Source organism: Carya illinoinensis, chromosome 9 (assembly GCF_018687715.1).
Source record: "Carya illinoinensis cultivar Pawnee chromosome 9, C.illinoinensisPawnee_v1, whole genome shotgun sequence".
NCBI classification, from domain to species: domain Eukaryota; kingdom Viridiplantae; phylum Streptophyta; class Magnoliopsida; order Fagales; family Juglandaceae; genus Carya; species Carya illinoinensis.
This window is the reverse complement of record NC_056760.1, coordinates 14,274,312-14,302,135: the sequence shown is the minus strand read 5'-3', so window position 1 is coordinate 14,302,135 and position 27,824 is coordinate 14,274,312. Positions and strand designations below refer to the sequence as shown.

Genomic DNA, 27,824 nt, shown 5'->3' with positions numbered 1-27,824 from the left:
TTATTGGGACCGAGAACAGCAAAAAAAAATAATTATTTGCTGCAAGCTGGATAAGACCGAGAAAAGCAATGTGAGTTTCAAATGCTTGAGCAAAATTGGATAAGACCGAGAATAGCTAAAAAAATAAACAATCGAAAATGATGAGCAACCGTGGGACCGAGAACAGCAAATAAACAATTATTTTGCTGCAAGTTGGATAAGACCGAGAAAAGCAATGTGAGTTTCAAATGCTTGAGCAAAATTGGATAAGACCGAGAATAGCTAAAAAAGATAAACAATCGAAAATGATGAGCAACCGAGAATAGTTAAAACCGAGAAAAATCGAGAATAGCTAAAACCTGAGACGTGAAGGAAATTGACCGAAGATCTGTGAAAGCTTGAAGCCAGCTCGCAGAAACAGGGCAAGGGAGAGAAGCGAACAGAGTTGACCGAGAATTACTTAAAGTCCCTGCATCCTGTGTTGAGCTGAAGTCCGAGTATGGGTCAAGTGGGAGTTTAGTGGGTTGGCCGGGGTTGGCTCCGTTATCTGCTGAGTTTATCTGCTGGGTTGGCTCTTGACCGGATGGGTTTCCTAATACTGCAGAGAACTGTCGACAGCCTCAAAGGACCACAATACTAGAGATAGGCTGAAGCAAGATAGAGCAAAAAAGATTCAAGCTCTGATACCATGTCAAAAATGGATTACAATTCGATGATCCTTTTCAGAGGATTTATCCCCCTTATATAGAACATATTTACATATCTATGTACTGTCTAGTTTGAGCGGGAAGAGCCCCTAAAATTATGCCTAAGGATTTAGATTACAGCGCCGTATGTAGCCTCCCTCTATTTAGCAGTGTTGACCAGCCTCCCTCTATTGCATCGCCGTATGTAGCCTCCCGTATGGACTGTTTGTACGTTGACAGACATGTCGTCAAGCTTGACCTCAAAAATCCAGTTCCTGTCTTTGACACAAGAACAAATGAAGTTAGTAAAGCTTTCAAGAAATCATGCTTGGGGGATAAGATAAGCCCTTCTTTACTCGAATTAAAGCTTTTGAGTTACCGAGACCTAAGCCTGAATTATTTTAATGGAGACGATATTCCAACTTTTTTGGGTTCCCTTGAAAGTTTGAGGTATCTTAACCTCTCGTTTTCATCTTTTGGTGGAGTTATTACTCCTCATCTTGGTAATCTATCACGGCTCCAATATCTGGACCTCAATTCACTTTCATTCTTTGACATCTTTTCAAGATTGGAAGTCGAAAGCTTACACTGGCTTGCTGGTTTTCCTTCCCTTAAGTACCTTAGCATGAGTCATGTGGTAAACCTCTATAAAGCATCAGATTGGCTACAGGCGGTTAATGTGCTCCCTTCCTTATCGGAGTTACACTTGGGTGACTGTGGACTCGTTAGTCTTCCTCGAACCATTTACTCTATAAACTTCACAGGGCTTTCTATCCTTGATCTCTCTTCCAACGAATTTTACTCCCCAATACCTCACTAGCTGTCAAATTTGAGTGACCTTACAGTACTCAATCTTGCCTCCAACACCCTTTGCGGTGTCTTTTCTGATACTGCAATTTTTAATCTACATTCTTTACGTGAGCTTCATCTTTCAGATAATTCCCTACTTGAAGGTCAGTTACCATCTAGTTTGGGAAACTTGACCAACTTGCATATATTGGATTTATCTGGTAACAAATTTATAGGAGAGATACCGAGCTCATTTGCCAACCTTTCCCAATTGCAAACGTTTGATCAAAAGTCCAACAACGTAAGTGGGGAGATAGTTGGGCTTGTGGATGGTTTGTCTCAATGTTCTACATCCAGCCTAGAAACCTCGCGTCCTGTTCTTTTTGGGGCTCAATTCCATCTTCTATTGGGAAATGGTCATCCTTGCAGGAACTTTTCCTTTCCAAAAATCAAATGAATGGAAGTATTTCAGAAACCATTGGGAATCTATCAATGCTGGTTTCCTTGTACCTGGATTACAATTTTTGGGAAGGTGCCTTGACTGAAGCTCATTTTCAGAATCTCTCTCGATTAGAAGCAATGATTTTGTCTGTTTCGGATTTTAGACCTTGCAGCCAATTACCTGTCAGGGGGAATCCCTCCATGTCTGGGGAACTTGAGTACTAGCAATGATGATGATCGTGATTTTTCTCCTGATTTTGGGGAAATGTTCGTGGTTATGAAAGGTAAAGAAAATCTATATAAGTCAATTCTTTCTCTTGTTCATTCTTTAGACCTTTCAAACAATAATCTATCAGGAGAAATACCTGACAATATAACAAGCCTATCAAAGTTTATCAACATGAATTTGTCTGCGAATCAATTAAATGGAAAAATTCCTGAAAACATTGGGAATATGCACGATTTAGAATCGCTTGATCTCTCAAGAAGTGAGCTTTCTGGTCCAATCCCCAAAAGTTTGTCTGCTTTGAACTTTTTAAGTCACTTGAATTTGTCATTCAACAACTTGTCGGGACAAGTGCCATATGGAAAACAGCTTCAAACACTGAATGACCCATCTATTTATGAAGGTAACTATCTACTTTGTGGCCCTCCTCTTCCGAACAAGTGTCCAGGCTTTGAAACTGAACCTAGAGGATCACCAGGTAAGGGAAATGGAGAAGATGACAGGGACGGAAAGGGAGTACTTGATTCACCAATATCATTCTACTTTTGTTTGGTAATTGGATTTATTGTTGGATTTTGGGGAGTTTGTGGGACTCTTATTATTAAAACTTCATGGAGGCTGGGTTACTTCAGAAGCTTTGATCATATGAAAGACAAGATTTATATTTTCATTATGGTCAAATTGTTTCTCTTTCTAAGAAGGATCAAGTTGGAGAGAAGATGAATGTATGGGAAATTATATTGGTCAGAGTGGTTCCCTCCTGTGATGATTGACAAACGGGAAAACTCCTAAGTTCGCTTGTGTTTTTTTATTTCTTTCTTCATACTCTGAATGCTTCAACTTTTATTTGCTGAAAGCTTTTCTAAAATATTTGGTTTTGGCATGTTATAGTAGACCTTTTATCTTTACCAAATGCATTGTGCCATTCAAAAGATGATAAGTGGCATCACAGGTTCTTGTTGAACATTAAGTACCTTTATACCCAAACTTTAATAAGTTACCTAAAAGATAAGCTGATCGAAGACAAATCAATAGGAGGTGAATTAAAGTATTTAACAAACACACACATGTATATATATATGTATGTATATATATATATATATTTATATATTCTAAGGTTTCCACAATTAATGCTCGTCCACATACTAAATAATAAAACCCATATTTGTCGAAGAGTGCATCTTTGTTCTGGGATGCGGTGTAAAGGTAGCTTTTACTTGACCCTCAAATTCCAATATGCAACATAGAAGATGCACAAGTTTTATTAAGAAAATATGCATCATATCACAAATGATCGAAACCAAAATACTATAAAATATAAAAGCATAAGTCTTAAAATCCCCCTTAATTCTAATTATTCTTAAATCTACATTTAACCACCATTCGAGTCGTTACTCGAGATATATTGTCAAAATTGTCATTGCAAAAACATCATTTTTTTTTAGGAGGGGCCAAATTTCTATCGTTTGAGACATTTATTTAAAATAAAAAAGAGATTAAAAATTCAATAAACATAACTATATATAAAATTATATCTCGATAAATTGCTATATACGCATAAAAATAAAATTCTAAAAACACAACTTAATATATGTTTCACATTTATGATAATAATATTTCATGGAATAATATTGATCATCCATTATTATTTTTGTAACGAAATATTTAGAACTCATTTTTTTCATAAAATCTATCAAGTGAGGCAATCTTACATTTTAGTGTGTAATCTAGTTAATTTATTAAGTTTCATGTAAAATCTGATATTTTCGTGTCACATTAAATATATAATAATATAATTGAAAACTTAAATAAATCTTTTCTTGCTCAATGAAGTCTAGCGGATAAAAACTCTCAACTATTTTTCATATAAATTATTAATTTTACATGATTTTTCTTAAATTTTCACTTTGAATTCCATATTAAGAAGCCTAATATTATATAACAAAAACTTTGGATCCATATTAATAAATTTATTATTTCTCCTAAACTTAGTTTAAATTAATCTTAGTGAGGTCACGTCCTTGAAAATAGATAATATGTAGAAATTATACAAAATTTTGAGACTATAGAAGAAGTTTGGAGAGAAGCATTTCTAGGTATATTAAAATTTTAGGGAGCAACATAAATTATAACTATTTTTGGAGAGGCATTCTCTATATTTATAGGGTTATAAATGAAATATAGGGGGATTTTAAAATTTGAAAAATATTTTGGAGGGCCATGGCCCCCCTTCTGCCCAACGTGGGTCTACCACTAAGAATTGTCACTATTAATCATGCCGCTGCATGTGGGTGGCGGCTAGAAAACCATCGGCCGACCGTTGCAGGTCACTAGATTCTGGCAATCGGAAATTTATTGGCCACCGTCTGGCCCACCCATTTTTTTCAAATATTAATTTTAATTGTTTTAGTTTTTAAAAAGTGTAATTTTGCGTAGTTGTGTGCTTTTGATCATTAATTAAAAACTTCAGGAGAAAAGCTTCAAATCGGATGTGGTGTGTAAATGTATTTTACACCCTCTAATAAAAAAAGGACACGTAAGAGATCCACGTTATTTACGGTAGAATTGATTCAATGAAATAATTTCTCAACCTCCTTTCACTCTCTCTTACTCTCAAAGTCTCTCTTTCTCTTCTCTCTTTCTCCCCCCTTAGCTCTTTTCTCCTTTTTCATCAGTCGCCCTCTCTCTCATCTCAAACCTAAGTCAGTATCTCTCTTGTACACATCACTTGGTGGAGGAATGCTTGTCACCTACTCCTTTTTTAGTCTCCACTCTCTTCTCTCTCTCTCTCTCTCTCTCTCTCTCTCTCTCTCTCTCTCTCTCTCTCCCTCTCTCTCTCTCTCTCACATAGGGAGAAAGAGAATACCAGAGAACTCACAAGCTTTTTAGAGAAACAAATAGGCAGATAGCTCCCTGTGTTTGCTCTATTCTTTGTAGTGCTTCCTTTTTTTGGGCTTTGATTGATTTCTTTCTTTCACTCTTTACTTTTTTTTTGTTGGGTATGTGATTGAGAAACACAACTGTAAGCTATACTTGAGGGGTTTCTCCAATGGCAAAGCTTTGGGGAGTCACACGAGGTCTCACATGTTGAATCTTCCAATTCCTACAAAACCAGAATCTTCCAACTCCTATAAAACTAGAGGAAACACCATTATCACCAATACCACTGCCACAGCCACCACATGACTAGATTAGTGAGATTGAGGGGTGAGAAAGAGAGTTTCGGGCCTGAGAGAGAGAGAGAGAGATAGGAGGGAAGGGGGAGAAAAAGTGAGGGTTTCGGCTTTTGGAGAGAGAGAGAGAGAGAGAGATGGGGTTGCATGGGATTTGCTTCTCTACAGTTGATTTTACTTTTCACTTGTTAGAATGCATAGACGTCACAAATACATTGAAGGGTGTAAATCTCTTGTTAACACCGCATCCTGTCCCTAGCGCCTCTCAAAGTTAAGGTCATGTCATGTTTTTATAGGAGGGTGTGAAAGTGAATTGTACACCACATCCGATCGAAATTAAATTTTTTGTGGAGCCATAGAAGTAAACAAAGAAAAAATACAAAATTATAACAATATTATGATCTTTTGCCTGAATTAGGCTTCTTAAGAACCCTCAACGATAACTAATAAGACGATCTTGAAGTGTTGCTGTCGTTCATCTTCAGTTAACAATATGTGTGAATCAGTAGTAGTCAAGATATTAAAGATTGTTGATCATCATGTACTGCAGCTAGCTGCTGCCCAATTTGTTGGCAAAATTAAAGCAAACTTAATATGAACCATTCTTACTGTCGTAAGGCCAAAAGGATCATGAATTAATCAAATCATCGCAACCCTCTCTCTCTCTCTCTCTCTCTATATGTATATATATACACATGTCATCAATCATTCAAAAATAGTAAGATACATGCATGTAGGCAGCATCCATTTTGAAACAATTAAGCTGTCTTAACAAGCATTTCGTCATTAAGTTACATGCTCGACCTTAAAAGCCCATTTTTGGTTAGCGAAAGGAAGATTAGAAGTCATGCTACTTGGTGGGTGAATAATTTTACTCGATCGATCAATATAAAGCTTTTGAGTTATCTGTAGTTTGTAGTACCCAAGTCTGAAGGACTTCTAACCACATAAGGATGAAGTTTTTTTTTTTAAGGATTTTGGCTTGTACGTCGTTCTTCAGTTTATTTTAAGCTTTTTTGAATAAAGCCGATTGTTATTAATATTTTGGTGTTATACGTTTTTGTGCATTTAGATGCAACTTATCCAAATGGTTTAATATTTGTGTGGGTACATCTATTATCTTTATTGGATTTGTTTAAAACGTATATGGTGTTTATGTTCGGACTGTTTTGGCTATATTGTTTTGTTTAAGCCGTTTTAGAATTTAAGAGATTCATTGCATGTTTTGGCTGCCGTATTTTTTTTCCCACGTCAACTATGGAGTTTAACTATTTTGGCTTCAATAAAGAAGCAAATTAGTTGAGAGATTTATTCTTTTATGGGAAAAATCAGATTCATCTATATCAATTTGTTGCGATAGTGCTACTACAGTTGGTAGAGTACAAAACCGTTACTGTAACGTTAAATCCAGATCCTTAGAGGAAAAACACAGTACTGTGAGGTTTTTTATTGATGGTGTGATTAATGTGGATCCACTATACAAAGTTTTGACAAAGGAAAATGATTTGGAATACATCGAGGGGAATGAGATTAAAACCCATGAATTCATGAGCCATGTATGAGGATATCCAACCTGGAACCAGAGATCCTGAGAATCGGGTTCAATGGAAAAAACGAATCATATGATGGTCGTAAGAAATGCACTATTTATTTTATTTCTCATTTCTATTATGTGAGCGCATTTATCCTGTAATGTTGTGGATCATGAGTTTTTTGAGAAATTCTTAATGAAATTCTGTAGCTCTTATGAGTAGGGTGTAAGAATTTTAGGAACACCCTTGACAAATTTCACCTATGTGAGTGTGGGAGTGGGGCCGCTCTATATGAGAATCGGGTTTATGCTCAAATACACTCATGAAACCGGGATTAGCACAAGACCGTAATGTGTTGGCTAATAAAGCTCATGTCAACACTTGGGTTATTATGTGTGAGTAATAATTATTTATTTCCCTTAAGTAGCCATAGTTCAAGTCTAAGACCACTACTGACTCTGGAGTAAATGTTGTTATTTCATTAAGTGAAGGTTCAATGCAGAGCACACATTCATAATACATAATAATCATTGTTTATCTGGAAATATATCTCTTATTTATATTATTTTTTAAAAAATAGTGGGGGAATATTGGTATTTTTTTAGTAAATAATATTTATTAGTAACGTTTTTGTTTAAGAGATTATTACCGTTACTTAAATTCCTTAATTCAGTCTTTATTTCTCTTCTTTTGGGTGCATGTACGTATATAGAAAGTGATTTTATAGCCGTTTGCCAACTTTTAGTCTTTAGCTGTTGGTGTGTTATATCTCATTAAAATATCTGTCGGTGGTGGCTGATTTATTCTTTCAGTTTAGAGTATTAATGTTGGCATTTTATTTCTTTCTTTCAATTTTCATTCCGTTGAAAAACATTATTGTTTTTTATCTTTTCATTCAATAGCCCAGCTGAACCTTTCTAAAATGAACAACCGTCAGTTAACCTTTACTTTGATGGCTCTTTACTTCAATACACGTTACCAAATGCAATAAATTAAGTTTTTATTTAAATTTTGATGAACGTGGGCGTCCGTCGGATATATGTGTTCGTCCTAGTGTGGTGTGTCTTTCTTTCATGGAGGGGAAGTACGTAGATATTATATTTTTGAGAGTATTTTTCAGATAAAAGAGATGTGTTCTTTGAGTGGAGCTTCGAACTCAATCATTTGTGCAGAGTTGGTTCGGACTATATGACGATCAGTTGGGCTATTGTATTCTGGAGGAGTCAAGTCAAAAAGAATCTGCTGCACCGGTGAATTTGAAACTTTGTACACCGTAGAGGGCTTGAATCTCCTTAAAGAAAACGAGATTTCCGTGCTTCAGTCCAAACTGGCTTCGTTTCTATTTTAACTTTATTGTAATTTTCATTACATTATTGTGTAATTTCACCAATAGAGCTGGTTTCGGATGAAGTTCTCAGGAAAATACGTGACTTTGGCATAAGGCTACAACAAGGTGTTGATTTGTGTGTGTGGTAGCCCTCTATTGATGGTGATTTTACGACCAAATCCGCATGGAAATTGATTAGCCAACGAGGTGATTTATGCACCTGGAAGAAATGGCTTTGGTAGAATTGGCTATCAAAGAAGATGTCGTTTTTTGTTTGGAGGTCAAAAAGAAAGGTTGTCTCGGTTGATTATATTATTCAGACTTTAGGCATTCCTTTAGTTCTAAATGTGAATGTTGTGTCCAACCTCAAATGGAAACTTTACATCATATATTATGTGAGGGCGGAGGAGCTCAAAAAGTTTGGAAGTTTTTTGTCGACGCTTGTCGTATGAGGATTTCTCGGATCCAAAATTGGGAGGGGATGATGAGTTTTTTTGTGGCAGAGAGCTTCAACATCTTCTTAGGTTGGGTGGCTTCGGGGAGTTCTTCCTATTGCAATTTCTTGGGTGTTATGGAGAGCCAGATGTGGTAAGAATGGAAGGGGCTATGATAATGTTATTCAATCTGTTAAAATCTTAATTAGAGATATCTTGGGTAAGATAAAAAAAATTTTGATTTCTGGGCAAAAATGATAGGGCGCTAATGGAGATTTTATCTTGTCCAATTATTCTTGTGGTTACAAAGGCAATTAAATTAATTGCTTGGAGACCGTTGGAGTGAGGGAGATTTAAACTAAATGTGGATAAAGGTTCTTGTGGTAACCCGAGAGAGTCAGGTGGGGGTGGTATTATTCGGAATCATAAAGGCGTGGTAGTGGTGGGTTTTTCTCACTCATATGGTCATGCTACTAATACCATTGCTGAATGTTGTGCTCTTCTAGATGGTCTACGATTGTGCAGGCATTTCGGCTTGCGGGATATATTGGTCGAGTTGGACTCAACGGTTATAGTTGGATGGTTGGCATCGGGGGTATGCAAGTATTGGTTTCTATGGAAATTTTGGGAGGAAGTTAAAGCTCTTGTTTCTGAACTCAATGTCCGCTTTGGTCATATTTTTAGAGAAGCTAATATGGTCGCAGATTTTTTAGCAAAGCAGGGGACTCAATGGTATAATGATGATTTTTGTGGAGCGAATTCCATACTAGGACCTATTCGAGGATTTATTCATATAGACAAGCTTCATATTCCTTATATTAGACGTTGATGGTTTTTTTGGGTTGGTAGTTTGGTTTGTTTTGGGATTTTTGGCACCTAAGTTTTTGGTTCTTATGGTTATTTTTTGTAAATTCTCAAGTTATTTTTTGATTTGTCTCCATGGTATTCCTCCGCCACAAATGAGGGTTTTTTTGAATAAAATTGGGAAGTGGTCACTCATGAACATTTGATCTCGACTCTTTAAAAAAAAAAATCTTGAAAGATAGCTTCATTCCTTCTTTAGATACTACACAGGCTTGAGAAGCCTCGATCTTCGAGAAAACAAATTATTTGGAAACCTATCGGCATGGATATGAGAAAGCTTATGTGGATATACATTGTTTTGATGGCTAGCAAGATGAAGATACACATTGTTTTGGAATTTGTGACTGGTGGGGAGCTGTTCGACAAAATTGTAAGATCGTGTTTGTCTGCTACTGATGATTAAAATACGCAATCTGTAATAAAGTGCCTAAATTAGTTGTTCAAGATATGTTAACGACTCTATATTATAATTGGTTTTTGCATTATATCTCTTGAGCCAGGCAAGTAACGGGCGGTTGAAGGAAGATGAAGCTAGAAAGTATTTTCCGCAATTTATTAATGCTGTGGACTACTGTCATAGCAAAGGTGTATTTCATAGAGACCTAAAGGTGTGATTCCTTACTGTTGTTTCTGCTATCCCCTTGTCTGCTAGGCTGCTAATGTTTTTGGAATGTTAGTCCCCATGTTTTCAAAGTTAAATAATTTAGTTGGAGGCGAACTGATCTGTATGTATTTTTTTTTTTAACTATCTCAAGATGAAAAAAACTGATGTTACTTTCGTTTGTCATTTCACAGCCAGAGAAGCTACTGCTTGATGCTAATGGTGTTCTCAAAGTTTCAGATTTTGGATTGAGTGCGGTACCACAACAAGTTTGAGGGAGTATGAAGACTTAATGCCTTACACAAAAAGTAGAATTAGGTGTTTTCTTGTGTATACTACCTGTGTGCTTGAGAAATGCCTTTCGTTGTGTTTCAATAAAACCTTACTTTTACCTCTAAAAAATTTGTCTTACACAAAAGGAATATCATAATAAAAGTTATCCAGAACTTAATATGAGAGGTGTTAGTGGCTACTGGCCCCTACAAGCCTCACTTTTCAATTTGATTTGTCTGTGCCTAACAGTCTGTTTTGGATTTTTGATACTGGCGAAGTATGAGGATCTTTGGCAAAATCAATTTGTGAAGGTTTTATGACTGATAATCTTGTCCCCCTCTTTAGGAAGATGGGTTACTTCATACAAACATGTGGTACGCCAAATTATGCTGCTCCAGAGGTATAATAGGTCTTGTTTCTAAGTGCAAACTACTATTTTTTAATCTTATGAACCTATTTTTAAATTCGCACCCTACTTTTCCAGGTGATCAACAATAAAGGCTATGATGGAGCGAAGGCAGATCTGTGGTCATGTGATGTGATTCTTTTTGTCTTTGGCTGGATATTTGCCTTAATTTGAAGAAGGAAAAATATAGTTACAAGTACAATTATGTATTAATCTGTGTATTAATATGATGTGATTGGTCAAAAAATAAATTTTATTAAAAATGATGTTAATTTAAATTTTAAGTATGAATAAATCAAAATTAGTATACAGATTAATACGTGACTGTGTTTATATGTAACAAAACTCTATATAAAAAGGTTAATTGCTCTCTTGCTCTCTGTTAACTCATACTTCATAATGTACACGTGAAAGCAGCCAACTTGTTGTTGGTAAGTAGTCTAGGTGTGTGCAACCGGACCGGATTTTTTCCGGTCTGGTCCGAAATCCGGAAATCCGGCGAGTAAATTTTTTTAATATCCGCCCGGATCCAGATGTCAACCCGGTTTTCCATACCCGGCTATTTTCAATGTTTCATATCACGATTGATTTCACCCTCTTATTTCCTGCCCTTTCTCCAATCTCTCTAATCTCTGAAAAGTGAAACCCTAGGTCCTTTACGCTGCAGCCTGCCGGGACGCCGTCGATGTTTTGCCGCTGCCATCGCTCTCTTCCTCTCATTTCACTCAAGTCCTCAAAGCCCCTTTCTCTCTAATCTCTAATCTCTAACCTCTATCTCGCAATTTCTCAACTGTTGAAAAGTGGAAACCATACGGTATGATCCTCTCTTTGCTACTTTATTTAGTGTTTTTGCTACTTTATTGCATCACTTTGCTGATATCCGAAAGATTTACCATCTTCCATCTCCAAATCTCTTTTGGGTTCATGTGTGGTGGATTTGGTTTTACTTTTGTATCGTGGCCTTGTTTTCCCTTTATTTTTCTTCTGATTTTGCATAACATCCCTTGTAGCAAAACCAAGTGATTTCGCTTTAAAGTGGTATAGCATGCGGTTTGGTTTGTGGACAGAGCACTGGACAAGGATCTGCCCATGAACAGAACACCAACCACTAAGAAAACTTGCACAAAAATGGTGGGTTGCATCTCATTATTATCCAAAATATGAAATCAAATTAACAAATCCCCCTTCCCCGTACCTTGACGAAAAGCCAAAACCCCTCTCCGTCGATTTCTTGCTCTGTTTTCTTCGCCACTTCCAAAGCAACCTCACATTTTAAGCGAAACCCATTTATCCCAAGAAAAAAATAAACAAATTAAATGGATGAAAAGTGAAAACTCGAAAATTGCAAAAAAGCATAAAAGAAGACCCAAGAGCCTTTCCTCTTAATAAGTTGGCTCAACATATGGATTTTTTTAAAAAGTTGAAATAGGGTTAAAGAGTTGAGTGAGAGAACTCCCAGATTGTTGTTCTGATACTACGTTAAATTACCAATTATTTTAAAAGATTTAGTTGATGAGAAAATTTGTATTTAATCATTCAGTAAATATTTCCACAATGTCTAATATTTATATTTATATTGTCCAATTTGTCCCTCATTTTTTACCTATCTGGACGTAAAGGTGAAAAAACTGGACGTAAAGGTCATTTATCTGTGGCAACAGGGGTACATCTATTTAAATCCCTCCCTCTTCCTGTAATTTGTCCCTTAGAAGTAATTTGTCCAGAACTTTCTACAATTCTCTTTTTCAGATTTTTGAGGTGGCCCCTTCACTCTACATGGTTGAGGTTCGCAAGTCTGGAGGAGATACGCTAGAATTTCACAAGGTATGGTCTACAATGTCGTTTGCACTTCATGGCATCTATTATTATAAAAATATTTATCTATTGAAATTCTGCCTCTATTGGCACAGGCCATGGTTCCTAGGCTTCCTCACCTAGTAGTGGTGATTTCTCTGCCACCAAGCTATAAATGCATGTGTGGTGCAGCCAATGGACTTCACCAGGCACCAAGGTCCTTGTTGCTTGCTTTTCATGGCATGCTATTTTGGAAGGACAAAACTCAGGGAACATAGGCCTGAGGGGTTAGTGATGGTAGGGGAGTGCTCTGGGTCTCTATTTACACGTACCTGCATCACAAGTGATTCACAACTGAAAGTATCCCTCCATGTCATTCCCATATCAAGGATGGGCAACTTATCAGTCCCCATCCCCACAACATTTCTTCAGTAATTATAGATGATAAGTGTGTGTGTGTGGGAGAGAGTCTAGTGACTTCTGTGATGGTTGTGCACGGGAAATAGAGTGAACCTTGGGTTTACAGTTACATAAAGTGCATGGAATTTTTGTAATTATGTAATAATTGAAGGGCAAAGTTAAAAATAGATGTGATGTGGCATGGGATAAGGCAACCTAAATCTGTCACTGTCAAAACCCCATATTAATCCTTTGCCCTTTTCATTTTAATCTATATACCTGTCCATATGGTCTGAAGCAGGGAGGATGACCTTTTGACCCAACTCATTGCCTCCACCACTTGGGGTGGCAATAAGCCTGGACATGCAGTCCACTTTTAATCGTGGTATATGAGATACACATCAGGCCTGGGACCTAGCAGGTGGCTGCAAATCTGGACTACCGTTTGAATTTCTGAGCCCATTGTGGCTTTTATGTCAGCCAAAAACCAAACTCCATCCTCCTGCATGTGGCTTGGACTGGACAGGCCAACTTTAGAATAGGAACATTTAGATATTGTTATCATTCCATCTTATGAAATCATTTATTTTTTCCTCATTAGCTTGAGTTTGCAATCGATTATCCCAATGTTGCAGTTCTATAATAGTCTCACAACTGGGCTGAAAGATATTGCTTGGAAAACTGGGGATGAAGCAGAGGAAAGGAAAGGAGATTAGTTTTCATTATTGGTGATTATCTTCATATTTCTTTTGAATTATAATCAATTTGCCAATGGTCTATTGATTGTGATTCTTCTAAAAATATATCAGTTTTCTACTGGAGGTTAAAGTATGCAAAATGTTTCTGATGCTTGGGAATTCTTGCATATGTGCCTCAAGATTTTTAAATTATTGGAGGTCATTTATGATATGTCAAACTTGGGCCTTGCCTAATTACATGGTTTAATAAATTCTTCTTATATGAAAAAAAAAAAAAAATTATGATATGTCAAACTGACATTTAAGCTGTTAGTTGACATGTAACCTAGCTAATGAATGGCCCATTTTCATATTTTCTAAGCCGATACCTTGCAGTGAACGGCCCTTCTTAGATTTGACAAAAGGGAGATTTTCTTAACCAGAAAAGTAGACAACATATCACATTAACTCCCCCGTCCCCTCCCCGGCGGATGGCAGAACTTGGGGATGTTCTCTAGTATTATACATAAGCAAGAATAATGTGTTTGCTTTCCATTGGCAATAATCCCACGAGCAAATAACATTTACTTCTTTTTCTTCTATTGGTTGTAATTCTACAGGTGATGGACCTGATGGTGTTGTGGCATCTAAATAAGGGTTTTCTTCTGGCAATAATATTTCTTTCTCCGGGTGAAATTGTTCAGAGTACTCAATTATGGACTTTGTCCCCTTTGCTTGACCCTCTCATTCTGAACCCTATTGTTGGTTGCCTAGACTCTCTTTGGATTAGACATTGCAAGTATATCTGTACATACTTTCTTCTCCGTATAATTGGGTATTTTTGGTTTACATCTCTCAAATTTGTGTGAAAACTACTGTACTGTAGCCAATTAATTTTCCTTTGGCACCTGGTATCCAGACCAAAATCGCGACTAATCCCGAAGTGTATATTTGGGTTTATTGTGTTTGATGTATTGGTGCTGCGTTTATACCAAAGGGGATGAGTTAGGTATATGATGGATGATTGCCTCTGTACGTGACCAGGTAAAGGGAGTCTCTACTCTCTAAACTGGCTTTTGATATATACTTTTATTAACATCACTTCCATACATTTTAAAAACTTGAAATTTAGTTTTTTTGTCCTGTTAAGTTTTAATGGAATTATATGCTACGCGGTTGGAAATCGAAATATAATTAACATGGCAGAGTGAAATTATATGAGCATCATAAAAAACAACATTCATCTGCGGTAGTGGCCGAGAAAGATTTCGGCAATTTATAGGACATATGACCTTCACAAAAATCGCTTATTATGCAGAGGAGATTGTATAAAGTAAAAGCTATTTCTTTTCATTTTTTCTTATTTAACTTCAAGCTCTAGGGTGATGTTTTTACAAGGTTATAAATGATGTACAAGAAGTAAACTCAAGTCGTGTTTAAATAAAATTAGATCATATTCCACTCCTAAAGTCTAGTCACGAATGTATGAATTCAATTTGTTTATGCACCCTTACAAATCCCCAACGGTTTCTAAGAAATTTTCTAGATATCGATGGGTCATAAAAAAACATACTTTAGTACTACTGGTGCTGATTTTTTAAGTCATAGTTTTCAAGAAATTTTTGAAATATCGATGCTTCATAAAAAACATGCTTCAGTAGTACTGGTGCTGATCTTTTAAGTCAATGGACATTTTCTTCATGTCCATTGCATGCTTAATTAATCAATGCATGACTTTTTAAATTTAATGACTTAACCATCAACATACGTCATGACTTTTTATTATTATTTTGGATTAGATCGATAATCACAATCCACATTACTGGTGGAGGTCTTTTCGATTGTGGAGTTTTTTTCTTCAATCATCTAACAAATGGGTTTCACATTTATAAATTAAGAATGGATAAAACAATATATCTATATGAGATGACAACGATATTATATACTCTAAAAACATATAATTAATTTTCTATATTATTAAAAAATGGGTTTTCGATAAACGTCTTAATTTTTTAATTATTTTTACTTTTTGTCAATGAAAAATAACTATAATTTTCTTTTAAATAAAAATAAAAATAGTCTCAATCTTCTTTTTCCACCCCAAATATATACGCAACGTTAAAATCTAGCTGGTGTAAATATTGCAAGTGGCAGACCACATAATCAACGTCCCCTAAAAATATGATCGGATTGACTAGTCAACCTACCGTAGTTGTGACGGCAATATTATATTCTTTGCCAGTCTTTCGTGCTTCATCTACTTTATATATTGATTTGGTGTGGCAAGACAAGTGTCCTTAATTCCCAAAAGCCTATCATTAGTTGTCCACGCAAATATTTCAAGAGCAGTATGGCTAGTTCCCACAACTTCGTCTCCATTGTTCATCTCTTTCTGTTTTTCTTCTTCCTCTTTCTGTTGGGACCTCGTTTGGAATTTATTAAACATGCTTCATGCACCGAAAGCCTAACTGTCAAATGCTTAGAGAAGGAGAGGAAAACACTTCTTGCCTTCAAAGAATGTCTGACAGATCCATCAGGTCGGCTCTCTTCTTGGGTTGGTGAAAATTGTTGTACATGGAGAGGCGTTGGTTGTGACAACAGAACAAGACATGTCGTCAAGCTTGACCTCAAAAATCCAGTTTCGGTCTTTGACACAAAAACAGATGAAGTAAGTAGAGATTTCAAGAAATCATGCTTGGGGGGTAAGATAAGCCCTTCTTTACTCGATTTAAAGCTTTTGAGCTACCTAGACCTAAGCCTGAATAATTTTAATGGAAACAATATTCCAACTTTTTTGGGTTCCCTTGAAAGTTTGAGGTATCTTAATCTCTCGTTTTCGTCTTTTGGTGGAGTTATTACTCCTCATCTTGGTAATCTATCATGTCTCCAATATCTGGACCTTAGTTCAGGTTCATTCTTTGGCAACTTTTCAGGACTAGAAGTCGAAAGCCTACAATGGCTTGCTGGTTTTCCTTCCCTTAAGTACCTTAGCATGAGTGTGGTAAACCTCTCGAAAGCATCAGATTGGCTACAGGCGGTTAATATGCTCCCTTCCTTATCGGAGTTACACTTGCATGGCTGTGGACTTGTTAGTCTGCCTCATACCATTTACTCTATTAACTTCACAGGGCTTTCTGTCCTTGATCTCTCTTCCAACAAATTTGATTCCCCAATACCTCACTGGCTGTCAAATGTGAGTGACCTTACAGTACTCAATCTTGCCAACAGCTCCCTTCGCTTCTTTTCTTATACTGCAATTTCTAATATACATTCTTTATGTGAGCTTCATCTTTCACATAATTTCCAACTTGAAGGTCAGTTACCATCTAGTCTGGGAAACCTGACCAACTTGCATATATTGGATTTATCTTTCAACAATTTTACAGGAGAGATACCGAGCTCATTTGCCAACCTTTGCCAATTGCAAACGTTTGATCTAAGTTTCAGCGACGTAAGAGGGGAGATAGTTGGGCTTGTGGATGGTTTGTCTCGATGTTCTACATCCAGCCTAGAATCACTAGTTTTGAGTGAAAATAACTTGCTTGGGGGTATCCTGCCACACTCATTGGGAGGGCTCGAGAAATTGAAGACTATTGACCTTGGGTATTGTTCTTTTTGGGGCTCAATTCCATCTTCTGTTGGTAAATTGTCATCCTTGCAGGAACTTTTCCTTTCCGATAATCAAATGAATGGAAGCATTTCAGAAACCATTGGGAATCTATCAATGCTGGTCTCCTTGGAGTTGGATTACAATTTTTGGGAAGGTGTCTTAACTGAAACTCATTTTCAGAATCTCTCTCGATTGGAACATATGGTTTTGTCTGTTTCAGAATCCACCAAATGGACATTGGTCATAAAAGTAAATCATGATTGGCTTCCTCCTTTTAAGCTTAAGCTTATCGGATTATATAATGTGTTGATTGGACCACAGTTTCCAACATGGCTTCGAGATCAAACGGAGCTTATGACTCTTTTACTTGTCAATGTTGGCATTTCCGACACAATTCCGCACGGCTTTTGGAATTCCTGCTCAAATATTGGGTATTTAAATTTTTCCAATAATGAACTACGCGGACAGGTATCACACTTACCAATTTGATCACCCTTTGGTAAATTATATTGACTATAATTCAATTGTTTCAATATTTGTACAGATCACTTTTTCTCGTGAATACATTTTTTTTTCTTTTTACAGATCCCTAAAAACATAGGTGAACTATTGCCCAAGTTGTCAGTTTTGGACTTCTCTTCAAATTCTCTTACTGGTGTAATTCCCTCTTCTACCGGAATGTTAAGAGAGCTTTATTTACAAAACAATTGTTTATCTTGGAAACTGCCTCCTCATTGGAAGAATTTTTCATCGTTATCTGTATTGGACATTTCAAACAATAGCATTTCCGACACGATTCTGCACAGCTTTTGGAATTTCTGCTCAAATATCGAGGAATTATATCTTACCAAGAATGGACTACGCGGACAGGTACCACACTTACCAATTCAATCACCCTTTGGTAGATTACATTGACTATAATTCAATTGTTCCAATATTTGCACATATCAATTTTTCTCATGAATACCTTTTTTTTTTTCTTTGTACAGATCCCTGAAAACATAGGTGAACTATTGCCCAAGTTGAGAGTTTTGGACTTCTCTTCAAATTCTCTTACAGGTGGAATTCCCTCTTCTGTTGGAATGTTAAGAGAGCTTTATTTACAAAACAATTGTTTATCTTGGGAATTGCCTCCTTATTGGAAGAATTTTTCATTGTTATCTATATTGGACATTTCAAACAATAGCATTTCCGACACAATTCCGCATGGCTTTTGGAATTCCTGCTCAAATATTGGGTATTTAAATTTTGCCGATAATGAACTACGCGGACAGGTATCACACTTACCAATTCGATCACCCTTTGGCAGATTACATTGACTATAATTCAATTGTTCCAATATTTGTACAGATCACTTTTTCGCGTGAATACCTTTTTTTTTCTTTGTACAGATCCCTAAAAACATAGGTGAATTATTGCCCAAGTTGTCAGTTTTGGACTTCTCTTCAAATTCTCTTACTGGTGGAATTCCCTCTTCTACCGGAATGTTAAGAGAGCTTTATTTACAAAACAATTGTTTATCTTGGAAACTGCCTCCTCATTGGAAGAATTTTTCATCGTTATCTGTATTGGACATTTCAAATAATAGCATTTCCGACACAATTCCACACGGCTTTTGGAATTCCTGCTCAAATATTGAGGAATTATATCTTACCAAGAATGGACTACGCGGACAGGTACCACACTTACCAATTTGATCAACCTTTGGCAGATTACATTGACTATAATTCAATTGTTCCAATATTTGTACAAATCACTTTTTCTCCCGAATACCTTTTTTTCTTCTTTGTACAGATCCCTAAAAACATAGGTGAACTATTACCCAAGTTGTCAGTTTTGGACTTCTCTTCAAATTCTCTTACTGGTGGAATTCCCTCTTCTACCGGAATGCTAATAGAGCTTTATTTACAAAACAATTATTTATCTTGGGAACTGCCTCCTCATTGGAAGAATTTTTCATCATTATCTGTATTGGACATTTCAAAAAATAGCATTTTCAACACAATTCCGCACGGCTTTTGGAATTCCTGCTCAAATATTGAGGAATTATATCTTACAAAGAATGGACTACGCGGACAGGTACCACACTTACCAATTCGATCACCCTTTGGCAGATTATATTGACTATAATTCAATTGTTCCAATATTTGTACAAATCACTTTTTCTCCTAAATACCTTTTTTTTTGCTTTGTATAGATCCCTAAAAACATAGGTGAACTATTACCCAAGTTGTCAGTTTTGGACCTCTCTTCAAATTCTCTTACTGGTAGAATTCCCTCTTCTACCGGAATGTTAAAAGAGCTTTATTTACAAAACAATTGTTTATCTTGGGAACTGCCTCCTCATTGGAAGAATTTTTCATCATTATCTATATTGGACATTTCAAACAATAGCATTTCCGACAAAATTCCGCACGGCTTTTGGAATTCCTGCTCAAATATTGAGGAATTATATCTTTCCAAGAATGGACTACGCGGACAGGTACCACACTTACCAATTCGATCACCCTTTGGTAGATTACATTGACTATAATTCAATTGTTCCAATATTTGTACAGATCACTTTTTCTCATGAATACCTTTTTTTTTTTCTCTGTACAGATCCCTAAAATTATAGGTGAACTATTGCCCAAGTTATCAGTTCTGGACTTCTCTTCAAATTCTCTTACTGGTGGAATTCCCTCTTCTACCGGAATGTTAAGAGAGCTTTATTTACAAAACAATTGTTTATCTTGGGAACTACCTCCTCATTGGAAGAATTTTTCATCGTTATCTGTATTAGACATTTCAAACAATAGCATTTCCAACACAATTCCGCACGGCTTTTGGAATTCCTGCTCAAATATTGAGGAATTATATCTTACCAAGAATGGACTACGCGGACAGGTACCACACTTACTAATTCGATCACCTTTTGTGAGATTACATTGACTATAATTCAATTGTTCCAATATTTGTACTGATCACTTTTTCTCATGAATTTTTTTTTTTGTCTTTGTACAGATCCCTAAAAATATAGGTGAACAATTGCCCAAGTTGAGAGTTTTGGACTTCTCTTCAAATTCTCTTACTGGTGGAATTCCCTCTTCTATTGGAATGCTAAAAGAATTGGTAATTCTTTTTTTACAAAACAATTATTTATCTGGGGAACTCCCTCCTCATTGGAAGAATTTGTCATCGTTATCTATATTGGACATTTCAAACAATGGCATATCCGGCAATTTTCCAAGCTCAATGCAATATTTGAGTTCACTAAAGCTGTTATCATTAAGCCAAAATCATCTTGAAGGGAAGCTTCCTTCCTTCTTTAGATACTACACAGGCTTGAGAAGCCTTGATCTTGGAGGAAACAAATTTTTTGGAAACCTATCGGCATCGATAGGAGAAAGCTTATCATCTTTGTTGTGGTTGAGACTCAGATCTAACTCTTTTGAGGGGAGCATACCTTCACAATTATGTTTACTTTCAAGTCTTCAGATTTTGGACCTTGCAGACAATTATCTGTCAGGGGGAATCCCTCCATGTCTAGGGAACTTGAGTACTAGCAATGATGAGGACCATAATCTTGGTTTTCAGGAAATGTTAGTGGTTTTGAAAGGTAAAGAATATCTTTATACGTCAATTCTTTCTCTTGTTCATTCTTTAGACCTTTCAAACAATAAACTATCAGGAGAAATACCTGACAATATAACAAGCCTATCAAAGTTTATCAACGTGAATTTGTCTGCAAACAATTTGAATGGAAAAATTCCTGAAAATATTGGGAATATGCACGATTTAGAATCGCTTGATCTCTCAAGAAATGAGCTTTCTGGTCCAATCCCTAAAAGTTTGTCTGCTTTGAACTTTTTAAGTTACTTGAATTTGTCATTCAACAACTTGTCGGGACAAGTGCCATTTGGAAATCAGCTTCAAACACTGAATGACCCATATAGTTATGAAGGTAACTATCTACTTTGTGGCCCTCCTCTTCTGAACAAGTGTCCAGGCTCTGAAACTGAACCTACAGGATCACCAGGTGAGGGAAATGGAGAAGATGACAGGGATGGAAATGAAGTACTTGATTCACCATTATCATTCTACATTAGTTTGGCAATTGGATTTATTGTTGGATTTTGGGGAGTTTGTGGGACTCTGATTATTAAAACTTCATGGAGGCTAGCTTACTTTAGAAGCTTTGATCATATGAAAGACCAGATTTATGTTTTCATTATGGTTAAATTGGTTCTCTTTCTAAGGAAGATCAAGTTGCAGAGAAGATGAATCTATGGGAAATTAGATTGGTCTGAGTGGTTCCCTCGTGTGATCATAGACAAAAGGAAAAACTCCTAAGTTTGCTTGTATGTTTTTTTTTTTGCCCCTTATTCATACTCTGAATGCTTCAACTTTTATTAGCTGAAAGCTTTTCTAAAATATTTGTTTTTGGCATGTTATAGTAGACCTTTTATCTTTACCACATGTATTGTGCCATTCAAAAGATGATAAGTGGCGTCACAGTTTCTTGTGGAATTTAAATACCTTTATACCCAAACTTTAATACGTTACTTAAAAGATACGTGATCGAAAACAAATCAATTGTAGGTGAAAGTATTTAGAGTAACAACATATACACCCACACACACAAACACAGACACATATATTTTCTAAGGTTTCCACAATTAATGCTCGTCCACATATTAAATAAGAAAAATGATATTTATAATTGTGAGTGTGCAAGCGCCGCACAATTATTTAAAAAAGAGTGAATAAATACGAAACTCAAATGAAAAGAAAATTAATTTTTAATAGTTAATCTCATTCTTTTTTAAAGTGACTGCACAATACTTGCATACTTCCCGATTGTATATAATATTACTCATTAAATAATAAATAAAAATTCTATGTATAGTAATTTATACGAATTCTTTTGCACACTCCATTGACATAATTGGTTATGTATTAAAAAAATTGATCTAACGAATCATATAAATAGAATGCATAAAAAATATATAACAATGACTGTATGTAGTATTATTTAATAATAAAACGGATATTTGTCGAAGAATGCATCTTTGTTATGGGATACGGTGTAAAAGTTTACACTCTCAAATTCCAAGACGCACAAGTTTTATTAATAAAATATGTATCACACATGACCGAAACTAAAATACTAAAATATAAAGCATAATTCTTAAAATCCCTTAACTCTAATTATTTTTTAAATTACATTTAACCATCTTTCCAGTCGTTACTTGAGTTATATAATCATAATTGTCTATGGTCGAACCAGCAATTTGTTTAAGAGGGGATAACTTTTCTATCATGTGACACATTTATATAAAATAAAAAAGAGATTAAAAAATTCAGAAAACATAATTATTTATAAAAAAATTAAAATTTTAATTTTAATTGTTTTAGCTTTGGGAAAGTGTAATTTTGGATAGGTGTGTGCATCTTATCATTCATTAAAAAGGTTAAGGTCATGTCATGATTTTATAGGAGGGTGAATTGTACACCCATCCGATCGAAATTAAATTTTTTTGTGGAACCATAGGAGTAAACAAAGAAAAAACACAAAATTGTAACAATATTATGATCTTTTGCCTGAATTAGTAGCAGTCAAGAGATTATCCTAAAGAGTGGCATGCCGTTCATCTTCAATTAACAATGTGTGAATCAGTAGCAGTCAAGAGATTATATATTGTTGATCATCATGTACTGCTGCTAGTTACTATCCAATTTGTTGGCAAAATTAAAGCAAACTTAATATGAACCATTCTTACAATCACAACGACAAAAGAATGAATTAATCAATTCATCGTAACTCTCTCTCTCTCTCTCTCTCTCTCTCTCTCTCTCTCTCTCTATATATATATATACACACTCACACACACACACACACACACACACACACACACACACACATACATACACGACATCGATCATTCAAATACAAGAAGATACATGCAGGCACCGTCCATTTTGAAATAGTTAAACTGTCTCAACAAGCATGTCTTCATTAAGCTGCATGTTCGACCTTAAAAGCCCATTTTTGCTTAGCGATTAAGGAAGAGAAGTTATGCTGCTTGATGGGTGAATTATTTTACTAGATGGATTGATTTAAAGCTTTTGAGTTATCTACAGTACCCAAGTCTGAATAATTCAAACTGCTATCAGATTATTTATTTAATGATCCTATTAATTGGGATTTAGCGAGATTTCGGCCTTGGAGATTTTAGTCTTTCTGAGTGCATATGTGTGAGAAAACTCTCTTGAGAACATTTTAATTGTTTTTCTATCATTACGTGTGATCGTGCTCCATGTTGGAGATAGAGTAATCGTGATTCAGCCACTGAAGTTTCAAGAGAAAAGCCAATCTTTGAAGATTGTCGGAGATTTTGACTGCTACTACGGTAAAGACAAACGGGTTGTTTGTTGTGTCAAGTAAGAGAGTTAATTGACAAAGATTTTGTAATTGAGACTTATTTGTGCTTGATATTCAAATAATAAAATTAACTTTTCTGGATTTGCCTGCTCTGTAGGGTTTTACCTTTAAAGAGTTCTTTAAAAAGTTTCCCTTCATTACCAATATTGGTGTTATGCAATTTATTTACTTTATGTTATTATTTTATTATTAAATAATTGCATGGTTAAAGACTAACTAATTTGTTGAGTGAATTGGTAGATCTTTGAATTAAAATATAAGGATACATGGGTAATTTCAATTGGCATCAAAGAGTGCTTCACTCATTCGAGTGTGATCCAAGTCGTTGTAGATCATGTCGTCATCGTTAACAGCCATGCCACACTTTGATAGGAAAAAATATACTTATTGGAAAGTTTGTATGTGGGCTTTTTTCAAGTCGTTGGATGAACGTGTATGGTATGCAATTAAACAAGGATGGACTACCCGAGACAACTCTTGATGCTTGGATAAGAAATCAGATCAACAACTACAATTAGAATAATAAAGGATTTAATGCTATCTTCATGGTTGTATCTCCCAAAAAATTTAAAAGAATCTCTATGTGTGATGTTGCTAAAGAAGCGTAGGATATTTTGTAAGTTACACACTAGGAGATAATAATTGTAAAAAAATTCAAAATTACAATTGTTAACCTCAAAATTTGAAGAGATTAAGATGCTAGAAGATGAGAGTTTTAATGATTTCTATGCTAAACTTAATGATATAGTAAATTCCAGGTTTAATTTTGGCGAAAATGTGGAAGACTCAAGAGTTATGAGGAAGATTTTAAGGTCTCTGTCTAAAAGATTTTGCATAAAAGTTATTGTCATTGAGGAAAGTAAGGATTTGGATGTTATTAAGGTTGAAGAATTGGTCAGTTCTTTACAAACATATGACTCCTCATTTCCTCAAATAAGAAAAATGTAAATCTATTGCTTTAAAAACTGTGAAAGAAGATCGAGAAGATTTTTCTGATGAAAAAAATCTGAATGATGAGGATATAGCTCTTATTGCAAGGAAATTTAGAAAATTCTTTTTTAACAAGAAAGCTAGTGGAAAGCAAAATCGAGGTAAGAAAATTTCTACAAAGAAAAAATGATTATAAAAAATGGAATAAAGAAAAATATGAGAAAAAGGACAAAGTAAACTGTCATGAATGTTCTAGATATGGTCATATAAGAATGAAGTGCCCAAATTTTAAGAAAAACATAGGAAAAGCATTAACTGTCACATTTAGTGATAGTTTAGAATCTGAAACTTCTAATTCATCGTCTGATGATGAAATTTTGTTTATAATTTTTTCCACTATTGTTGGTAATTTTCTTAAAATTGTGCTAACAAAATTTGAAAGTGAATATGATGACAGTGACACGAATATAGCTCTTGTTGATGCTGATTATGAGCTGAGTATACATGAAGCTTATAACGATTTTTGTGAAGAAGTGGTCAAGCTGAAAAACTTAACAATAAGTTGTACAACAAACTCACAGTAGTGAAGAATGAAAAGAACAATCTTTCGGAAGCATTGAAAATTTCCGAAGTTGAAATATCGAGATTGAAGGCTCAAAATGATACACTAGATAGATAATTGAAAATTTTCCAAGAGTGCCAACAAAAATCAGCAACTCAAAAATTGGATGAGATGTTAAGCATTCAAAAATCCAGTTGTGATCATACTTGAATAGGGTACACAACTTCCCAAGGCAAAGATCCTAAGCCTCATCATCCACTGCCACTACCCTAAGTGTATTGTCTTGGTCAAAAGAAGCCAAGTTGTGGATACTCCAAGAGAAGCTACATCTAAGTCAAATGATTCTAAAAAGTCCAATGAAAGATCAGCCTCAAAGAAGCTGAACCAAGATAAGTTTGCAGGTAATTTTGTTCCTATTTGTCATCATTGTGATATTTCAAGCCATATAAGGATATATTGTTTTAATTTGAGTAAAGTGCAGAAAAATGGAGGTGAAAGAAAATAAAAAATAAAGGGAAAGACTCATGAAAATCATGTTCAAAAGTTAAGTCATAAAATAGCTTCTATAAGTCTCAAACTTGGTGAACTGTCAGAATTTTGTCTTCACAACAAATAAGAGATCATACAAAGTGATGTTGATAAAAAAATAAGTCAAAACTCCAAGCAAAATGAGTAGTCAAAAAAGATGTCGTATGTCAAATCGATGGACAATTGCTTTTGATACTTGAACAACCATGCTCAAGACATATGTCCGGAGATAAGACCTTATTCAGGAAAATTGAATTGACTAGTAGAGGCACCGTAACCTTTGGAGATGGTTGCAAGTCCATTGTTGAAGGAAAATGAAGTATTGAAATACCTGGACTACCTATTCTTCATAATGTTTTATTTATTAATGGTCTTAAAACTAATTTGCTTAGCATTAGTCAATTTTATGATGATGATCTTTCTATGCAATTTTCAAAGAAAAAGTACAAAGTTTACAACCATGCTGGAGAATGGATCTTGAAAGACACTAGAAAGTTGGACAATTGCTATGGAGTCTCCTCAACATCCAAATTGTGTTGCCATAAAGTCCTATTGGATGAAGCCAAGCTGTGGCACAACGACTTGGTCATATCAACTTTAGAGGCTTATCAAAAATTTCAAAAAGTGAAACTATCGCTGGTTTGCCTTGGTCTTTTAAAGCTAAGAAGATGGTTTGTGGATCATGCCAAAAGGGAAAACAAACAATAGCACAACATAAGAAAGTTTTAGACATTCTCACATCTCGGCCACTTAAGCTACTTCACATGGATTTGAAGAGTCCAACACAAACTGAGAGCTTGGGTGAAAAGAAGTATATCATGGTTGTTGTGAATGATTTTTCTAGATTTACATGGACCATCCTTTTAAGAGAAAAATCTGAAATATTTGATCTTGCTAAGAAGTTGTTCAAGAGACTACAAATAGAGAATGATCTTTCAATCTCTAGAATTTGTAATGATCATGGTAAGAAATTTGAGAATACTAATTTTACTTCTTTTTGTGATGAATGTGGCATTCATCAAGATTTTTTGCTCCAATCACTCTCCAACAAAATTGAGTGGTGGAAAGGAAAAATAGAGCGATACAAGAAATGACATGAACCATGTTGAGCAGCAAAAAGATGGCTTTGTACTTTTGGGGAGAAGCTGTGAATACAACAAGTCACATTCTAAATAGAGTTGTTCTAAAACCCAACACCAAACATACTCGGGAAAAAAGGTCCAATGTCAAGTATTTTAAAGTCTTTGGCAACAAATGCTACATCTTGCGAGATCATGAAAATTCACATAAGTTTGACAGCAAGAGTGATGAAGGAGTGTTCATTGGATATTCATCAAATAGCAAGGCTTATAGAGTCTACAACTTACGGATAAAAATAGTAATGGAATATGTCAATGTGGTTGTAGATGATATATCAGCTGAGACTATGAAAAAGGAACTTGAAAACTTGGAAGAGATTGGTTGAGTCGTTGAAGAGGATGTACAAGGGCAAAGTGATGAAGAACACATGAGACAAACACCTCAAAACTCTCCCCATCCACAGAACAAATTAAGAACCTTCCTCAAGGGTTACTTACAATCATCCTAAGGAGAATATTCTTGGTGAGCTAGATGAAGGTATGAGATTTAGAAATAGAGTTCTAAATGAAGTTTCTTTTGTGTGTTATTTGTCATAGGTTAAACCTAGGAAAGTTGAGAAAGCATTAAATGATAAAAGTTGGGTTAATGTCGTGCAAGAAGAACTTCATCAATTCACAAGGAATGATGTTTGAAAGTTGGTTCCTAGATCTAAAAATTATAACAGCGTTGGAACCAAGTGGATTCTCAAGAACAAGTCCAATGAACATGGAACCATTGTGAAAAACAAAGCTAGGCTGGTTACACAGGTGCAGGGAATTGATTTTTATGAAAATTTTGCTCCAATTGCTCATTTAGAATCTGTCTGCATACTCCTTAACATTGCTTGTCATCTAAATTTAAAGTTATATCAAATTGATGTCAAGAGTACATTTTTAAATGGACTTCTACAAGAAAATGTATATGTTGAACAACTCAAAGGTTTCACTAATCACCTCTGTCCTCACCACATGTACAGGTTAAAAAAATCACTCTATGGGCTGAAACAAGCATCTCGTGCTTGGTATGAAAGATTAACAACTTACTTACTTG

At 35.4% G+C, this 27,824-nt stretch overlaps 5 protein-coding genes across 17 annotated transcripts; all 5 read left to right on the top strand.

The window, feature by feature from the left end:
• Nucleotides 1–783: 783 nt before the first annotated feature.
• On the top strand, nucleotides 784–10,327 carry LOC122276836 (receptor-like protein EIX1). The gene is made up of 9 exons (XM_043086733.1): nucleotides 784–1,375; nucleotides 1,601–1,755; nucleotides 1,884–1,986; nucleotides 2,069–2,179; nucleotides 2,252–2,599; nucleotides 9,094–9,319; nucleotides 9,662–9,821; nucleotides 9,952–10,059; nucleotides 10,247–10,327. The coding sequence occupies exons 1-9, from the start codon at nucleotides 784–786 to the stop codon at nucleotides 10,325–10,327; spliced, it is 1,884 nt and encodes a 627-aa protein (XP_042942667.1).
• Nucleotides 10,328–11,237: 910 nt separating this feature from the next.
• LOC122277332 (CBL-interacting serine/threonine-protein kinase 23) lies at nucleotides 11,238–14,702 on the top strand. 13 transcript variants are annotated; one of them, XR_006228983.1, is made up of 6 exons: nucleotides 11,263–11,545; nucleotides 12,351–12,394; nucleotides 12,481–12,555; nucleotides 12,642–12,822; nucleotides 13,560–13,652; nucleotides 14,222–14,702. XR_006228983.1 is itself a non-coding variant. In XM_043087291.1 (5 exons), exons 2-5 carry the CDS (start codon nucleotides 11,821–11,823, stop codon nucleotides 14,254–14,256), a joined length of 228 nt encoding a protein of 75 aa, XP_042943225.1. In that variant the 5' UTR covers nucleotides 11,272–11,545; nucleotides 11,742–11,820; the 3' UTR covers nucleotides 14,257–14,702. The 13 variants fall into 13 exon arrangements, 2 of the variants coding, with proteins under 2 accessions (XP_042943225.1, XP_042943224.1); XR_006228978.1 differs by lacking the exon at nucleotides 12,351–12,394 and adding an exon at nucleotides 11,742–11,862 and having other exon boundaries at nucleotides 11,272–11,545; XR_006228985.1 differs by lacking the exon at nucleotides 12,642–12,822 and having other exon boundaries at nucleotides 11,238–11,545; nucleotides 13,526–13,652.
• Nucleotides 14,703–15,923: 1,221 nt separating this feature from the next.
• LOC122277320 (receptor-like protein EIX1) lies at nucleotides 15,924–19,284 on the top strand. Its single transcript, XM_043087277.1, has 2 exons — nucleotides 15,924–18,081; nucleotides 18,201–19,284. Exon 1 carries the CDS (start codon nucleotides 15,952–15,954, stop codon nucleotides 17,698–17,700), a length of 1,749 nt encoding a protein of 582 aa, XP_042943211.1. The 5' UTR covers nucleotides 15,924–15,951; the 3' UTR covers nucleotides 17,701–18,081; nucleotides 18,201–19,284.
• On the top strand, nucleotides 17,890–19,335 carry LOC122276835 (receptor kinase-like protein Xa21). The gene is made up of 4 exons (XM_043086731.1): nucleotides 17,890–18,081; nucleotides 18,201–18,485; nucleotides 18,603–18,887; nucleotides 19,006–19,335. Exons 1-4 carry the CDS (start codon nucleotides 17,890–17,892, stop codon nucleotides 19,333–19,335), a joined length of 1,092 nt encoding a protein of 363 aa, XP_042942665.1.
• Nucleotides 19,336–19,414: 79 nt separating this feature from the next.
• On the top strand, nucleotides 19,415–21,607 carry LOC122277465 (receptor-like protein EIX1). The gene is made up of 3 exons (XM_043087445.1): nucleotides 19,415–19,693; nucleotides 19,813–20,097; nucleotides 20,215–21,607. Exons 1-3 carry the CDS (start codon nucleotides 19,502–19,504, stop codon nucleotides 21,472–21,474), a joined length of 1,737 nt encoding a protein of 578 aa, XP_042943379.1. The 5' UTR covers nucleotides 19,415–19,501; the 3' UTR covers nucleotides 21,475–21,607.
• The last annotated feature ends 6,217 nt before the right edge of the window (nucleotides 21,608–27,824 follow it).

Coding starts and splice junctions, on each gene's coding strand:
- LOC122276836 (XM_043086733.1), top strand. CDS start 784: ATGCCTAAGGATTTAGATTACAGCGCCGTATGTAGCCTCCCTCTATTT. Junction 2,600..9,093: donor TGAACCTAGAGGATCACCAG/GTAAGGGAAATG, acceptor GTGCTCTTCTAG/ATGGTCTACGATTGTGCAGG. Junction 9,320..9,661: donor GCAAAGCAGGGGACTCAATG/GTATAATGATGA, acceptor GATACTACACAG/GCTTGAGAAGCCTCGATCTT.
- LOC122277332 (XM_043087290.1), top strand. CDS start 11,821: ATGAACAGAACACCAACCACTAAGAAAACTTGCACAAAAATG. Junction 11,863..12,480: donor AGAAAACTTGCACAAAAATG/GTGGGTTGCATC, acceptor TCTCTTTTTCAG/ATTTTTGAGGTGGCCCCTTC. Junction 12,556..14,221: donor ATACGCTAGAATTTCACAAG/GTATGGTCTACA, acceptor GTAATTCTACAG/GTGATGGACCTGATGGTGTT.
- LOC122277320 (XM_043087277.1), top strand. CDS start 15,952: ATGGCTAGTTCCCACAACTTCGTCTCCATTGTTCATCTCTTTCTGTTT.
- LOC122276835 (XM_043086731.1), top strand. CDS start 17,890: ATGTTAAGAGAGCTTTATTTACAAAACAATTGTTTATCTTGGAAACTG. Junction 18,082..18,200: donor AGAATGGACTACGCGGACAG/GTACCACACTTA, acceptor TTCTTTGTACAG/ATCCCTGAAAACATAGGTGA. Junction 18,486..18,602: donor ATAATGAACTACGCGGACAG/GTATCACACTTA, acceptor TTCTTTGTACAG/ATCCCTAAAAACATAGGTGA.
- LOC122277465 (XM_043087445.1), top strand. CDS start 19,502: ATGTTAAAAGAGCTTTATTTACAAAACAATTGTTTATCTTGGGAACTG. Junction 19,694..19,812: donor AGAATGGACTACGCGGACAG/GTACCACACTTA, acceptor TTCTCTGTACAG/ATCCCTAAAATTATAGGTGA. Junction 20,098..20,214: donor AGAATGGACTACGCGGACAG/GTACCACACTTA, acceptor GTCTTTGTACAG/ATCCCTAAAAATATAGGTGA.